General features: G+C 38.2%; 1 protein-coding gene across 20 annotated transcripts in view; it reads right to left on the bottom strand.

Moving 5' to 3' along the window:
* The window catches only part of EYA4 (EYA transcriptional coactivator and phosphatase 4), a 157,079-nt gene that overhangs the window by 68,958 nt on the left and 70,117 nt on the right, over positions 1–18,004 (bottom strand). For 19 of the 20 annotated variants that reach the window (XR_014183803.1, XM_082049882.1, XM_082049874.1 and 16 more), the window contains one exon: positions 7,943–7,992. Coding sequence is in view for 17 of the 20 variants with exons in the window: in XM_082049882.1 (XP_081906008.1) it covers positions 7,943–7,992 (50 nt within the window). In the remaining 3 variants the exon portion in view is untranslated. Of the gene's footprint in view, positions 1–7,942; positions 7,993–8,756; positions 8,820–18,004 lie in introns of all 20 variants that reach the window. The other variant, XM_082049875.1, reaches the window with a different exon arrangement.

The following is an 18,004-nucleotide window of genomic DNA, read 5'->3' on the forward strand; positions in this document are numbered from 1 at the left end:
TACTTTAAAAGTAGGTCGTTCACGCCATTATTCAATAAGATTTTAACCATTTTCAAAATACACCTCAACAAACAGGAATGATGGCACATTTCTAAGGGGGCAGCAGACAAAATAAATCATTTAAAGTTAAATTAGTACACCGCAGCATGCACTTGGGAAGGGTTTTGTATTATCTCCTCTATCTCATAAATAGAACATATTCCTATCAACAGTTAACAATTCACTCAGACCTGTTAGAATAGCATGATTCTCTCTTTCTCAGAGAACTTTATCTTGTTTCCAGATGTATTACATTTTTTCTGTTTTAAAATAGGTTTTAAATCATTAGTGATGGTTGGCCCTTGCATTCCAGTAGAGCAGGTCCACAAAAGAAAGCTCTTATCTTTCACAGTATGTGATGTTAGACAAAAAGATTCTTTAGTTACAGTGAAGGGTAACTCCAAAATCTCCAAATTGTTTCTACTAAAACTTTGGTTAAAATATTGTGGGTTTTTTGTTTTGTTTTTTAATAAGATTATATAAATTTCCAAAAAGTGTTCAAGACTTCTTGGTTTTTGTTGGTTTTGTTTATTCCAGTCTGACCCACCACTGATTCAGGTTAATGAAAGCCTTAACACTGACATGATCTGGCATGGGATCACCCAGAGAAAGCACTACTAGTATAACAGAAAATGTTGTATGCCTGATTTTAACAAAAAACCCCAGGAATTTGTAAAAGGCTTGAAATATTAAAAAGTACATTAATTTTATTGTTAAAGCCACAGGGATCTGTTAATATAAACCATTCAAATCTTCCCTGTGATGTCATCAGTTACCATGTGTTTGCACTCTAAATAGATTATTGTAATTTCTGTAAACATATCAAACATATTTTTAGAACTCTTTGGGGGCTTGATCCAGAGCCAACAAAAACCAACGGGCAGACAGTGACCAGCTTCAATAGGCCCTGGGCAATCAGAAGACTGAATTTCTAGAGTTAACGAATGAAAACATCAGCGTACAGCAGGCAGAGATACCGCACAGACACTCTAAAAATAGGAAAGACTTGCACTCAATGCCTGAAAACGCAATGCCTGAAAAGACAACGTACATAGCAAGGTAACACACCTCCTGTAGCAACTGTTGTGCAATAGTTGTGGATGCTGTATCATTCAGATACATGGACCAGCATAGTGATCTCACTAACTATATTATTTTGATTGACTCAAATTGCCTAAGTGGCATGCAGACTAAATACACACACCAAACCTTTAATAAGAAACAGATTTGTATAAAACTTTCACTTGACTGCAAGCTAAGTCTGTGTATCTCAGAGTGTAGCATTTATGAGAATGTTATTCCACACCATAGTTACTTTAAAATTGGAAAATTGTGATATGTTTCTTGCCAGCCACTGTCTTGACTGTGAAGTCTGGGCTTCATCCTGCCAAACACTTCTCTTAGGTGAAGTGTTTATAACTATAGTGGCCTCACTGACGTGAATGTTGTATTCTGAGAGACATAAACTATTCCTCCCATTGATATGATTTTTTCTTCCAGTTCTCAGAATTACTTGTGGCAAACTTTCGATTTCAACTTTATTTACTCTGTCATTTCAGAGAAAATTTCTGTTGCTCTATCTGTTCCTCTTTGTACTTTGCCCCAAATACAAGCAATACTAGCAGAAAGTCATAAATTGTTTCTTCCTTGCTAAAGAATACTTTTATTATTGCATGTATTCTCTTCTGGAGCTGTAGAGTTTTGCAGAAAAGCAGAATCTGTAAAATAAAAATAAACGCTTTCACTGCCTTTAGGCATATTGTGTGTCTAGCTGGCTTTGTAATAAATCAGCAGCACAACAGGGGATTGCTGGTGGAACCTGCATGGTTGCTCAGGAGACGAGAGATACAGAGAGATACAGTCTTCATAGTCAATAGAAAGATGATCAGAAAAATGGCATCTCAGATGATCAGAAAAATGCCTACCTGACACATCTACTTCAGGGTTAGATGAACCTCATCTTCAGAGTCTAAATCAGGCAGAGTCCTCTCAATACCTCATTTCCTCAAATGAGATACAGTGTGAGATTCAGTGGAGCCACACTAGTCCTGACTCAGAAAAGCATTTAAATTACCTCCTAGCCAAGATAAGCTACATATGGTTCACAGGCAACAAACCCATACATTCTAAAAAAACTTTTAAGACATGTATAGGAAGAAAATGAGGGAGCATAACGTGGCTAAACAACACATATGAAAGCTCGGCAGTCTGAGTTTATCCATTTTTACTGCACAAAAAAATTTCTTTTTTTCTGCTGAAACTTTAATGACAATTTCCACAGCTATTGTTGGCTTTTATTGCTTGGCAGCTCAATTGTAAAGCTCTCCTTCACCTTGTAACAATGAACATTTGCTGTTCACCTCTTGAAATGCAAATGAATGACAAGGTACTGCTGCTCTCACTTTCCTAAGAATGCATATGCAGAGAGTCAACTGTGTTCAAACAGGCATGGGAAAAACACAATGGATTAATCACAGAATCTGTCAGATGTCTATAAAGCTTGGATTTGGGTTGAGGAGTTACAATGTTAGATCTGGTAAATACGGACAATCACACAGCATTAAAATAAAGCCAATATCTGACTGAAAAAATCAACCGCTAACATCCTGAAATAAGACTGTGAAGGTCTTGTTGAGGGATTTAGTCAGTGAAAGAGAAATCTCAGGCATATTTTACACACAGTTTGAACTGCTGAGAACAAAACATTTTTATGATCTTGTTGTCCAAAATGAGGCTCAGAAGACACCCATTATTTTCCTTCTCATTTTTGTTAAATATATGGATGCCCATGGGAACACTGTTCAGTTATTCACTCATAAAGTATGAGTGTAGCTCAGGTACAGTACATATAGTGAATACTTTATTCACAACAGTGACCCCAAATTGCAGAGGAAACAAACCTTGGTCGAATGAACTGAATGTGAAAACTGCGGTAGCTCTCACTGACATTTAATATTATCTATTTACTTGCGAATGCATTAATGACAGTAATTGTCTCTTGACATACATATGCATACCATATCCTGACAAAAGCAAACAGGAGTAGGTATTAGGTATTAAAATGAGATCAGTGACAAAATGTGAAAATCTATTTTTCATTCAGAAGTTTTAAGAGAGACTTTTAAGATGAAGGAACCGAAACGAGAACTCATATAATTTAAAAAACTTACTATGTGGTGCACTTTTGAGAAGTGTGGGTGTGGAAGAACAGAACAGCAATCATCTGAACAGCTGCAACCTATGCTAAGAGCCTCAATGAAGCCTATATTAAATTTAAATATTGGAGAGCTTTTTAAACACAAAAATATTTCCCTGTGTTTATCTGGCAACTGTGCCTGTGCATATGATTCAATATTTACCAGTGACCATGAATTTGTATTTCAGCAACACATAGCAAAAAATATTGTCTAGCTGGTACTTACGCAATAGCTGTAATGCCCCTGATTATACTCTTCTTACAACATCTGATAACATTTGAAAAGGGATGATTTGCTTACAAGTGGCTTCTTTTCCATTTGTTTTTAGAAATACAAAAAATGTACATAAAGGAAAAGCCAAGTCAGTAAGAATGGATACAGCTTGAGATATTTGGTCCATAAGTTTGTAGAAAAACAAAATCAACAAAAATGGAGGGCTTTTTTTTTTACTCCACAGAGTTTAGCTTTAACTTAGCAATGTAAAGATCCATTGCCCTTCTACGAATAAACAAGTAATGTCATTTTGACACATCTTTCATCCCCAGCTTACAAAACTACTTGTCAAAATCTTCAAGTTTTCCTTTTTTTCCCCTATAGATCATCTTTATAATATAAATATCGTAGTTTAAAGAAGGGAAGTGTATGAAATACAGGGCCATTTTTCTCTACCCTTCAAAAAAACAAAACAAAAAAAGGAAACTGTCTCAACTGTCAGAAAAATCTCCTCACTTTTCTGTAGACTATTATATCCTTTCCACAGGCTAAAACACCATGATTTTTTTCCTATAACCAACGGACTTTGAGGAAGCAGCAGAAGACTCTGCTAAATTTCCATTTGTAGGGTCTTCCTCTCCCACACCTCATTTCTCTCCTCCTTATTTTATTTTATTTTATAGCCCAGCAAACACAACATTTGTTGGCAGATCTTGATTCCTGATGGTCCTACAGAGGAATCTTTGGTGAGTCTCGTGGGAAGGAGAATTCGGGGGTAGCAGAGATGTGTTCATCAAACAGTCTGTTGTCTCAAAGAAATAAGCTGACCTGGGATGTGTGGCCAAACCTAACACTAAGTAGTTGAGTGTAAGCATAATTCTGGGACTTGGTATTTATTGTGTTACCAGGCCTCAGAATGACATATATTCAAGTGTTTAACTAATTTACACAGCAAGGTCTTGGTGTATGAGGCTGTAAGTGTAGCTTACAAGTTTTAAGGCAACAAAATGCTCCCTTATTAGAATTAAAATGGCTTATTTGATTATCTGTTTATCAACGGAGCTTGTTAATAACTGCAAACAAGCTAACTTTCATGAACAGCAATAGACCAGCAATTCTTGTATGCCATTAAATTTAATCATAGAATCATTTTGGTTGGAAGAGACCCTTAAGATCATTGAGTCCAACCATAACCTAACTCTAGCACTAAAACATGTCCCCAAGAACCTTATCTACATGTCTTTTAAACATCTCCAGGGATGGTGACTCAACCACTTTCCTGGGCAGCCTGCTCCAATGCTTCACAGCCCTTCCTGTGAATAAATTTTTCCTGATATCCAATCTGAACCTTCCCTGGTGCAACTTGAGGCCATTTCCTCTTGTCCTATCACTTGCTACTTGGGAGAAGAGACCAACACCCTCCATGCTACAACCTCCTTTCAGGTAGTTGTAGACAGTGACAAAGTCTCCCCTCAGCCTCCTTTCCTCCAGGCTAAACAGCCCCAGTTCTCTTAGTCACTCCTCATAAGACTTGTGCTCCAGACCCCTCACCGGCTTCATTGCCCTAATGTAGGGGCCCTTCAGCGTACTCAAAATTGGTACCATTTTGAAGTATACCCACCATATTACAAAATGAACAGCAATCATGTATTTGTAGACCTTGAACAAAGGAACGTCTCTTCCTAAACTCAGTAGTGAATTTGATACAGGGTCAGTGTGCCGGAGTTGTCACCCATACGTGGTACTCCTGTCTTGTCCAGACCTATAGTATGATTGTTGGCAAGTTCTAACCATTTACTGTGCCTCTGTCTCACACATCAGTGGCTCCAAAAAGCTGTAAGAATTTTTCAAGGCTATCCAGCCTTACAGAGTGAATTTGATTTTTATTACAAAATTATGGAGAAAGAATGTCATAATATTGATACAGCCACAATACCACCATGATTAGGTATAATACCACCATTTAGGCATAATATCTAAACATCTGGGGATAAAAAGAAGCATTCACAACCAGTTCATAGGGATTTGTAAGGCAAAGTCATTTGTGAATCTAAATTTTTGACAGAGGTGCTGAAGAGTCATGCATGTTTCCTTTTGTGTTTACAACTCACCTATCCACCACAACTTCAATTCTTAACTATAATTCCCTCTCCGCCTGCATAGTTTACCTGTCTGTCAAGATCACAACGATCTTCTGTAAGTAAATGCTGACAGTGGTCGATTTACACTGCATATATAGCTGGATGCTTCTGGAAAGCACTTTTTAATACGCAGCATAGGTTAGTAAATTCCCTTAAAAAATTACTAGTCACATCTGCAGTTTGAACATTTCTTTCTGAACGACAAACCAAGGCCAAGCAAGACAAAGAATCTGCTGATATACACATGTCACTCCAAGAATTCTCCTGACAAAGTTCCCACACCCAATTTAATTACTTCCCTACTGTAAAAACACTTTCCATCTGCATTTATTGTAATAGTTTCAAATCCAAAACCAACAGACTATAAAGCTAGCTAAATAAATGAATGATATTGGCCTTAGGTCCCAAGCCAGGAGCTATTCTGTAAGGCTGTGTGTCTCCAGCATTCATTTTTATGCTGATGTTTCATTTTATGTGCAATGTTTTCACTTAAGTCTTGTTTAGAGAAGAGTTACCTTGCTCCAGGCTTTAAAGCTCTATGTGCCTCATGGTGCCTGCTAGCACCGCTCCAGCCAAAGGTCTGTCAGAGATTTCCCAGCAAGACCAGAGTCACATCGCAAGTCGAGATCTGACCTAAAAATCCAGCTTCAGGATGTATATGTAGCATTGCAAATGCTCAGGCCAGGAACACTAATCTCAACTGTATCTGATAATTCCACAAACTGAGGCCACGGTGCTTGAAAAGTATTTTAGACTGAAAATGCACCTTAAAAAAATGAAACTACCAGATTTAGCGTCCAGATTGACTATTCGTAACATGGGTTCCTTTTTGCACCTGGGAGAGAAAAGTACCCTATTCTTCAGATTTGGTTTTAACTTGGAATTTAACTACAGCTCATAAGAAATTTCCTGATGTGCAGAGGTAATGACAGTGCATCTTATTCCACATCCTCAGGTTTGTTGCAACATCATTGTCTGATGAAACTACATCAGACTATGGACTCCATAATTTTTAAAGACTTGAGATATAACAGTCTCATTTGGACAAGCAGGACACTTCAAAATATGCACATGCACAATTGTTTTGCTAAGTTGGCATTCTCCATGCCATCAAAGTACTTGGAAAAAGTTTGACCTTTATAATAAATTTTAATCTAAAGCAGCAGCACAGCAGATATATTTTTCATTTAGAAGTTATTAAACAAGGACTGAAGAGGAAAACATGACTCCAATGAAGTCCAGGGCAAAACTGCTACTGACTTCACTGAAAGCGTATTTGGACATTGCATTTTGTATTCCCTTACATAGAATCTGTTCTTATCAAATTAAATGAAAGGATCTATTGTATTAATAAGTGACATGAGCTAATCAAAGAAATTCCGATGATGCACAGCTGAAGTCACAGATATCATATGGGCCTTGGTTATTACAGGTGACCCCCAGAGGATCCTACTGCAACAGTGGTACAGAGACATAGTTAAGGATGAGATTTTAATTACTTCAGTTTTCTGAGTTTTAATCACAACATTAGTGTGATGTCAGGTTTGTTTTGTGGCTCTCTCCTCACAACTAAAGCTTTTGAATTTTTGTGAAACTGAAACTGGTCTTCTAAACAGAAGCAAGACAAAGACAGAAAAAAAAAGCATGGTAAGCTACCAAAAACTGAATAAAATCATCTACTGTAGCTCAACAGCTTGTCAATCAACAGGAAGGTGCATGCTTAATGATATATCTAAAACAATTACTACTTCGCCTGCTCAAAATTGTATGTACAAGTACATACATGTGCAAAATATGGAAGTGAAATCCATTTTTCCATGTTCATGAAATTAGCAAAGATTGTGTTTGAAAAAGCTTTTTTTTAAAAAAATGTACAGCCTCTTTCCAATGTAGGAACACAGTGGCATGTTTTTCATAAGTAAAACCAAAGACGTTTTAATAAAGGTGAGCTTTCCCAAATAAAGACTGAACTGCCCATACTGAGAATAGACTGTATTGTCAGTAAACATCAACACACAAGTATGCAGAAGACCAATAAATGAAGTGAGAGTTGATGACATAGATTTCCCTACACTATTTAATAGGATTATTCTTTTTTTAAACTGTGGATGACAATTCAGCATTATGGCAGCATCTGAACTCCACAACCTAAATGCTAGCTTGCATCTTTACCTGGGAAAAGGGGAAAAAAAAAAACCCTTCCAGAGTGAAAACCAGGAAAACTGACCCAACCATTTGTACTTTGCAAAACAGGACTGTCGCACACTGACGCTATGTGTGTGTGCAGCGCGGCGGTGCCTCGTGCCCCAACACCACCCTGCGGTCAGTCGGCGTGTTCCTCCAATACCGTACCTGGGGTTCTGTGGCTCTGAACCATCTGACTCTGTACACGGTTTCTTTACCTGCAAAAGCAAAGGAGCACCAGTTACTCTCACTTGAAACACAACTTCCTTGCTCACAGTTCACCCACTTTACAGTGCTTAAAGTGGATCCAAGCTCAGCTCACCGTGATCTCTATAAAACTTCCCGCATTTTACAGCAGCAGTATGCAGTACTAAACAGTGTGTTTCATTATTATCCCATGAACAGCTGCCAACTGCACTTCCCCAGGCTCCATTAGCATGTAAAATGTTTGGCTAAAATAGCTTGGGAGTAGTCTAACTAGGAACAAAGAAACCAAAGAGCCCGGTTCCCCACTTGGAAACGAGAAAGCCATAGTGTTCTCAGCTCGGTTTAAAACTGTTTCCCCAATTGATACTGCTTCTGTTTCCTGCTAAAGCTCGCAATAATAAACACCAGATTCTGGGGCAAAGCGCAGTGTTAGCTAAATAATTCATAAGTTAACTTTCATTTTGTGAATCTGCTAACTGTATGTTAACTCTGTTTTCCTAATGCATCGAAGAACACACACACCATTTCCACACATATTTGCAATACACAACCACATAAAAGGTGTTTCAACTTCCATATTAATCTCTGCAAAACATTGCTGTTAGCTAATTAAAGGCAAAAAAAATCCATGACTTTCAAATAAAAATAGAAAACTGTTCTCTTGCAGCCTAGGTGTCTCCTTGGGATCTTCAGGATTTCCTGCAAAAATTTAATTGTACCTCCTGGTAATCTAAATTTCTTGTACTTTCAGCAGAGAAAGAAACATTTTGCTCACTTGTGTGTTAATGCAGAATCCAGGGCTGTGTGGGAGGTTTCAGAACTCCATTTTTAAAGCCACCTAGAAACATCATCGGCACTTGATGAGACTGACATAATACAAAGAACATTCTCATTACAATCAGCAAGTATTCAATGAGAGTTTTGGGGAATATCTTGCACCAAGAGATTCTTCTATACTTCTTTGCTACTTTAAAAGCATTTCAGGGAAAAAAAATGTGGCTCTGACTTACTTCTATTGAAGTGATTGGCAAAATACTCACCAACTCCAACAGAAAAAATATTAGGCCAATGTTATGTATTTCCCTTAAATACCTCAACTGCATGCCATGCAACATCACTCATAGATGTCTGAGTACAAGCCTGGTTCTATATCTGGTAATTTTTAGTCTTCATTTGTGTTCTAGATACTGAAAAAAACAAGATGGCTGCATACATGGTTATTCATAGAAATCAGTTTTAAGTAGCAATAATGAAAATTTCTCCATGACAGTAACTTAAAACCATCTTAATTATTTTAACAAGTGTTATCTGAAACACTAAAAAAGTAGCAAACACAAAGGATCTTCTCAATATTATGTTTTGCTTGTTTTTTCACTACAAAACTTTTTTCAACCTATCCAATTATTCAGTTTCATCAACACTCATCTTCCTCCTCTTGGATTGTTTCCTCACTGTTCCTAATGTGCTACTCCATGGATTTCATAGACAAAGTCTATCACGGACATGTGATGGTGCAGCATCTTAGGATGAGAGACAGTGAAGGCTCATGTAAACCCACAGCTCACAGGCAGTGTCTCATAAATATTCATGTGCAAACATCTTTGCTACAGTACTATGTTCACAAAATTGTTATTAAAGTAACATTAGATCTGAAATACAGTAAAATACTTGAAATATAAGCACATAACCAAGTAGTCCAGAGGAAGGCTACAAAGTTGGTGAAGGGTTTGGAGAGGAAGCCATATGACGAGCAGCTAAAGTAATTTGGTTTGTTCAGCCTGGAGAAGAGGAGACTAAGAGGAGACCTCATCACAATCTACAGCTTCCTCACAAGGGGAGGAGGAAGGGCAGGTGCTGAACTCTTCTCTTTGGCGATCAATGACAGAACCCAAGGGAATGGCAAGAAGATATGCCAGGGAGGTTTAGGTTGGACATTAGGAAAACGTTCTTCACCCAGAAGGTGGTGGAGCACTGGAACAGGCTCCCCAGGAAGGTGTCACGGCCCCAAACCTGACAGTGTTCAAGAAGAGACTGAACAATGCCCTCAGACACATGGTGTCCGTGGGGTTATCCCATGCAGGGACAGGAGTTGGACTCAAGGATCCTTGTGGGCCCATTCCAACTCAGGACATTCTGTGATCCTATAATTCTATGATTCTTTGAGTACCAAGAAAAAGGCCTGCAATGTGCACGAATACACAAGCAACATAAATATTTATTCAAATTAATGTACTAAGTGTCAACATCACAGGCAACTGTTCAAGAAATAATTTCAAAATCATTCAATGACGCTGAAATTGAAACAGTCCTTCCCTGAAGCACAGGAAGTGTGTACTTTCAGTAGCAGATTGTTTCAACTGTGTTACTGAGGGACTTGGTTGGGAAAATTATATTTTAATTTTACATAGAAAATATAATTTAAAATAATTAAAAATATATTTAGAACTATAAAATATAATTAGAAATTATAAAATACAATAACATAGCATAATTAAAATTAATTAAAACCTAGTAAAGTTCCCTTTTCTTTGTCCCTTTAGCATATACTCCCTTCCAGGCTATTTTTGCTGTCTCCTTGCTGTTTAAATATACTGGCATTTATACATTCCTTTCCAATTCCTTTGCTATTCATGTCATTGCCACCAGTAGCACTGTCTGTCACATTTGCAGTGGAGCTCAGATCTTACTCCCCAGGTCAGGAAAGTTCAATCAGTGACTTCAACCAGTTGCTGGAGAGTCTGACAATCACCCAGCACATCCTAACTTCCTGATTTTGCAAAGTGATGGCAGATCCTTTGGTGGTCAGTTACCACAGAAGCCCAAAGATAATTCAAACATACACTAATGCTATCCAAGCACTTTTAACATATACAATATATTTAGAACCCCGGTTTTCCGGAGCAAGGATGAGAAGCACTTTTTTTCCCAGTTAAGTAATATCTGGGTACTCACAGATGAGTTGTCCTACCCCTGCTCACACTACTACTGCATCTTGCTTTGACCAACATTACCAAGTAACTGAATTAAATGACTGTAAGATTATGCTCTGTGTGGTGAATATAAAAACAAAATGGACAACAACAAAAAAAGGCAAATTTTGGAATACCTTAAAAGGAAGTAGCAGAAAAACCACAGACCGATTGTATCAAAAAGACTCACCCTTTCTGAGATGGAACAAACTTGAGGAAAAAAGAAAGGTATTATGTATTCAATAATATTGTAATCAAAACAAAATATTTTTAAAAATAAGAATATTTCAGGTTTTCAGCTTGATATATAAATGACACAGATAGTCTATGACCATTTTCTGAGAAAATGTGCAGCATATGCACACAGTATGGACTCATCTTTTCCTCCAAGGCTACAGGTAAACTTCATTGTGTATCTTAAGGGTCCATCTCCAAGAGAAAAGATTTAATAAATAAAAATGCTATTTCTTAAAAGAGAAACAGGCATGTGATTGTCTTTCAAGTGGTCATATGGAATGAACACTGTTGCTCTTTAGGGCTACTCAAGTAGCAAAACACATTTTGTTATTCATAAAATTATGCCACCCTTGAAGGTGAACAGAAAATCACTGTGAAAACTTTTGATCAAAGACTAAATATTATTTCCCTTTTCTTCAGCTACACTGTTTTTCCTTTTAATCTGCCTTGCTGACTGTTTTCAAAATAATTAACTTTCACTAACACCACATTTACTTACATTCTCATGTGTTAAATGCTATAAAAAGAACATTTTTCTTTACTCTTCTGTTTTCCTTTTTTTTTTTCTCTCTGTTTACACAGGTTTTCTCATAATTTTAGTTATATGCATGTTGAGAATCTTTCACAAGAATAGTAAGATACTAGTTTCGCTTGTTTTTGAATTTTGCCAAGCTGCGTTGAAATGTCCTATACTGGCTGCTTACCACAAAGTGTTTGAAACCTTTCAGTTAAAAATCCTTAAATCCGAATTGTTGAGAAAACATGCCGTTGTGTTCATATTTTAAAAGTCACGCCACCATGCTGCTGAGCAGCTTTAGTGCCTGCAAGTTTGCAGGCAGAATCCCAAAAGTGGTAAGAGGGAGAGTCCAAGGTGCACCGTTCCTATGTGAAGTGGTGCCCAAATTCCTTTCAGTTTCTAAGGTTCCAAAAAGCCCTGTTTTCACATCATTAGTGGACTCCTGTGGTAGTCTGGCTCCTGAATTTTTGAAGACCCTGTCTGCATCGAATACTCTCCATCTCAACGGTGCTGGCACTAAGTAAGACTCAGGATTGTTCCCCCTGAGTGCCAGGAGCCCTCGTGGCATCAGGAAAGCACCTGACCTAGAGAAACTGTCCCTCTTTGCTCTACCAGTCCCATCTCCCACCCTGCAGGTACCCAGGCAGCATCCTGAAACAGAAAAACCCTGTAGACTCCAATTCCCCTCAGAACAGGCGAAAAACAGGAACAGGGAGAGGAAATGGAAACTGGGAGGTTAAAGGAGTATGAGATCTGCAGGGGGCAAAATTAGAGGAAGACAGAAGCCAGGTGAAAAAAACGTGGCAGATATAGCGATGTGGACAGTGGAAAAGTATGGGGGCTGCCTGGGACGGGACAACATACCACAGTTTGCTCTCCTTTCCACTAATTAGATTTGGGACTAGCCATGAACACAAGCCTGAGAATTCATCAAATACCCATGAAACTCACTAGTAAAGTCTTTAGACACCAGTCTGCCCAGAATAACAGGCTAGTTCTGTTACACCAGCTGCACTGCAGGCCTAATTAATAGTCCAAGCTGGGAAACTATACCTTCAACTTAAAAGATAGTGTATAAATGTTATGTCTATCCAGAAAAATAACAGTCTAATTTGACTCAAATTGCAGAAAAAAAAACATCAGTGCAATTTCTACCTTCATATCTGCCCTAGTTTGGCAGATTTCAAATACGAATACTGTATAAGTATCAGATACTGTAAAAGAGAAATGCATTTATTAAACTCTAAAGTTCTTAATTTCATGTATATGAGAAATATTTACACTGTGAACAATTTTATACTAAGTATGGAGTTTGGATGCTTCATGTTTAACAAATATAGGCTGAGGAACATAACAAGAAAAATCTAACTACACATGCACTCAAAAAAGCAGCTATCTCCTGGAAAGCCTAGCATGACATGTAATAAGAGCTGCACCATAATGCATAAGAGACTGAACTTCCACAGGCCATATTAATTCTGGCATTTCCTTGCTTCTGATGTTTTTCTTTGCAACATTAACATCCTTTTAACATGGTTTTATTGGACCTCGCTACTCTAGATGTTAAACTATGAACTGCTCCTGCTCTATGAGCTGTTCTCGCACATACGCTCATGGTATTAAACTCATAATGCAACAGAGGTGATAAATACCTTCTAACACAATAAGTACAGCTGAAAAATCTTGCAACATCAGCAGCAAATTATTCTGGCAATGAATCTGCTGAGCTCCCTCATCTACTGCATCAAACATGGCCTTGAGCATCCCTCCCAAATTGGCAGGTGTGCAATAGGATTGAGTAGCCTTTGGGTCTGGAGGAAGCAGCTCTGCATGGTGGAACTATGGAAGCTCTAACATGAAGAAGAGAAGAATGAAGAGGGAAAGTACTTTTTGCAGACCCAGATATCTCAAAGCACACGTGCGTGTTTGCTAAGCCTGTGCTGATGGCATTTCTGATGGGTCTGGAGTGCGGGCAGAGCAAGCACACTTCTACTGTCTGGATGCTTCTCCACAGGAAATTACCCTGGTGAAAGCTCATCAGCTTCTACTCATTGTGCAGGGAAAGGGACCATGCCTGTGGAATGGCTCTAAGAGAGGATGAGGCATTCAGAGGAACAGTTTTATGGAACCATGTGAGACGAATATGGCTCAAGTTGTTTGTGACACTGCTATGGGAATGAGAAGCAAAGAAAGTATCTTCTCCTTCAAATATTTTTAGATACTGACTTTGACACTGTTTACATATAGTTTTATAACCACCTCGACAACAAAATCCTTAGCACAGAGACATAGCACAGTCTGTGCAATGCCTAGCATAACAAAGATTTCCTTTGCTACCATGACACCCTTCATCACTAACATAAAACAACTAATGACATTATCTTGACCTACAAAAACAGGGCAAAGGCTAGCTTAAAAATACAGTGGTGGGATTTAGTAACAAACTGTAGCCTGAGGTGGATTTATCATATCTCAGCAGATCTAAAACTAGGTCCAGTTACAACGGAAGAATGAGGAAAATCATGCTACAGGAAACAACTTCATTACAGGGTGAATTTAATTCACTATTAAAGTAATATTTTTTAAAATTAAAGGGTATATGAGCTACTCCTCAGTAGTTTTCAGCTCATCTCCTAAACTAGGTTTAGCTATTCAATAGCCTCTTCCATTTTCTTAGTAATGAAATTGTTATGCTGTCAACTAAAATTAACAACTCTAATAAAAACAGATCAAGTTTTGAATATGCTGATTATTTTTTTTTTTTTAATCAAAGTGCAAATTACTTAAAACGCTTGAGTATGGAAGCAATCTGATGAAGTTGACCTTTGTATTCTATGTAGCACAGTGGATAAGACTTCATATTTGAAGACAACAGATACTTTTCCATGTCTTTAAGAGGTGTGAGGAATAAGAACACTATGGATATTGGGTGGAAGTTTCAAATGTTTCGCACAGCGCAGGGCTGAGGGGAAGGGATGGGAACAGGGGAAGCCACTGCTGTTCCACCATCGCTTCTTTCTATTTTCCATGCAAACCTTTCCTAAGACAGACATGTTCATGATGAAATGTCTCGTTGCTACGCTCCTGTCTCCCCCACCTCTCCCTAGACTATTAGAATAGTAACTCTGGTCTGCAACGCTATGTGGTGTACATCTAACTTGCAATTAAAATAAACCAGAGGGGATAAATCTAGTATCAAATACCTGTGGTTTAGGCTTTAAATCTATCTCGGCTTGTCACTGCAAGCTTCCTTTACATCTAACAGAAAGATACAGATGTACTTCAGCTGTCCTAGAGTAGTCATCTATTTCAGACAGAGAGGAATTATGCCAAGACGAATTGTGAATTACAGTTGCTACTCTCCACTGACTGCTGAAGAGGATAGATAAGTAGTGGGGAAAACCTTAAGGAAATGGAACAGCACTGCCAGACCCTGACGGAGTGCCCACCGACCCCACACACGTTTCATCTATATCTTCCATTAAATCCTCTTTATCTGTGACACTGACTACAGCAATGAAGAGAAATGGCTCCTGCTAAATGTTCGAAAGCTTTACCTCAGCTTCTCCAAACCGGTCATTTGCTCTAATCATTTTAAGAAGGGGCTATCACTTACAAAGCATATACTAATTTGCTAAATGCTTCCACTTTTTGAGATGACACTCTTCATCACTGCCACAATGTTTTGTATTTTCCACATAAACCTCTGCAGGGAGCAGTGGGAATGAACCTTTGAGGGGAACCAAACAGAACCACAGACAGCCCAAGAGGCTGCAAAGCTGTGCTGTCCCCTAGGTCTTATTTCACCAGGCTGGGATGGCAAGTAGCAACACTCCAGAGCCCTTGCTAGTGTGCACAGTACATAGAAAGTAAAGTAAATAGGTATTTAATCAATACAGGTACATGTCTTTTTCGATCAGGAACACTGCACAGTCTTAGCATTGAAACAAGCTACGTAAATCAGAAAGATGTATCCAATATAAAACTGTGATTCTACTAAAAAAGTTTTACAGAAGGATGTAAATAAATACATTAAGATGTATTTAGAACATAAATTGATAAAATCTGAGACAAACTTAACTCCTTGATTTTCTCATTCACAGGGGTCAAAACTTTCCTTCCTTGGTAATTTCTTACTAGTGGAAGGATTTCCTATGTGTTTGTTTTTACAACCTGATTAATGGGTTCACTAAGTTCAGAGCTTCTTTCAAGTCTTTTATACCTGCAAATATTTTAAAAACACATTTTAAATTGCTTTTGGCACAAGTGCACTTTTAAAAAATATCAGAGGGTGTGACAGTCAAGTAATAATTTAAGTAATTGCAACCTGTAAAGTACTATCTTCTACATTTTGAAATGCATTTATACCTGCACTGTGGGAAAAAAATTGCATTCTTTTTTTCCTTTTTGCTTGTTTGTGTTAGATGAAAGAAGGAAATATGCCTTCCCTGAACTGGTGGGGCAGGCAGGGCAAATGCCACACCACAATAGCACTTTTTGTTTCAGCCTGCAGTTACCTAATACCTCGGAGCTCACAGAACACTTTCCCCTGCCCAGCTTGGAGGATGGGCCATCAGGCTGGCTCCCTTCCCAGAAAGGAAAAAAGAAAGAAAAGGAGCCAGTTCCCCATTCAGCAGCTGCAAATACAGGGAAGCTCCACCAGTCTGGAGCTGGGAGCTGCTCTTTTATTGTCCTAGTCAGATACGGGAAGAAATGCTAAAGCACTAGCACTGTAAATATCTTGTTCTCTCTCACACAGTTTGTTTCCCTCTTTCACTCCCTCTCTTTCTATTTAAAAAGCACTAAAGACAAACCTGTGGCCTTTTTTTGCCTTTTCAAATAGCAGCATGTGTCACTGCAGCTGAATCTGCAAGTATATCCTTGGTGCCTCCCTGGTACCTCCAAACTGGAAATCAGCTAGAAGATACTGTTCTTCATCTAGACATGGAAAAACACTTCCTGTTTTCACAGTAGTTTTGGCCCCATGATATTTCCCAGATTTGTTGTAATCACACTATTTTTATTAGTTTTAAGTGTTTTCTTTTCAAATCTCAGCATTCCCACATACCATTGATCTCCTTTCAGGAGAAAAACGTACTGAGACACAGGAAAAGAGCCACGCTGTGCAAAGATTTCTAGATTTATTCTTGTGATTCCCTAGCTTGACAGAAAAATCATAAACAAACTAGGTGTACCAAAACTGTTTTGGAGTGATGATTTAATATTAAAAGGAATAGCAAGTCATCTCCCATCATATGCATACGATTCAGTGCCACCTCAGAAAACCTGAATGTATTTTCTTTTCCTCCTGCTTCTCAAAACTAACCAGGGCCAACAAATGCAAAGAAAAAAAAAAAAAAAAGTAAACTTTGAAGCTGAAATTTAACACAGTGAAAGTCAGGAAGTTCAAAAGTTAATGCTCCTATGGCTTTGCTAACTTGGCCATGTTGCAAATACATCATGCAAATACTTCAAGCTATTTTGTTAAAGGCATATAGTACCGTGCCATAAAGCATAATAAAACATGCTGTTTTCTTTTCATGAGGAAACCATCTTGTATAAGCAATAATACAGCATATTTCTACTTGTAATGCTGACTTCTCTACCACAAGCAAGTATCTCTGCTGCAAGGTGCCTCTCTGTTCTGAAAATGCTGGTGCCTACTTGGGACCCAGTTTTCCCTGAGCTCACCCAAAAGCTTACATACCGACCTCCCCAGTAAAAACGGACAACTTCCCTCTTTTGCCTCATCAGAAAATAATTTGCCTTTCCCTCTTAAGACCAAAGAACACTTGTCACAGCTTTTCTACCTCTCACTTAGTGGAAATGTAAACAAAAGGCCTTGTTGGTCATCTCCTCCTTTCTGATCTTCAGTATCCTGGTTTCTACCCAGAAGCATATTGATACTCAAGTGCAGTAAACATGATCACACATCTGTCAAATACTCACCCTCACCACAGATGGTGAAACACATATATGTAAAATATTCTGGTTTAGCAGAGAAGTCCTTTTTCTCTCCCTGTGTTCTTTTTGTCTGTCTTCTGTATTGTTGTGTGCTAAGGTTAAGAGATCAGCTCACAAAAAAGTGTCTTACTTTTGGTTAACAATCTCTGGTTCCTTAGCTCCACTAAGAATTCATTCCCAAGTACTGGGTCAGCCTTGAGGAAGAAATGTCTACAATACCACAAGCTTTACCATCCTCTGTGTCTTGGAGGAGTGTACATATCAGCTGCATTCTTCATCCCATAGTTAAAAAGACTTAAAAAACAAAGACTGTGGTTTTGAACTATATTCAAAAAG

Source organism: Streptopelia decaocto (genome assembly GCF_964273445.1).
Source record: "Streptopelia decaocto genome assembly, chromosome: 3".
NCBI lineage: Eukaryota > Metazoa > Chordata > Aves > Columbiformes > Columbidae > Streptopelia > Streptopelia decaocto.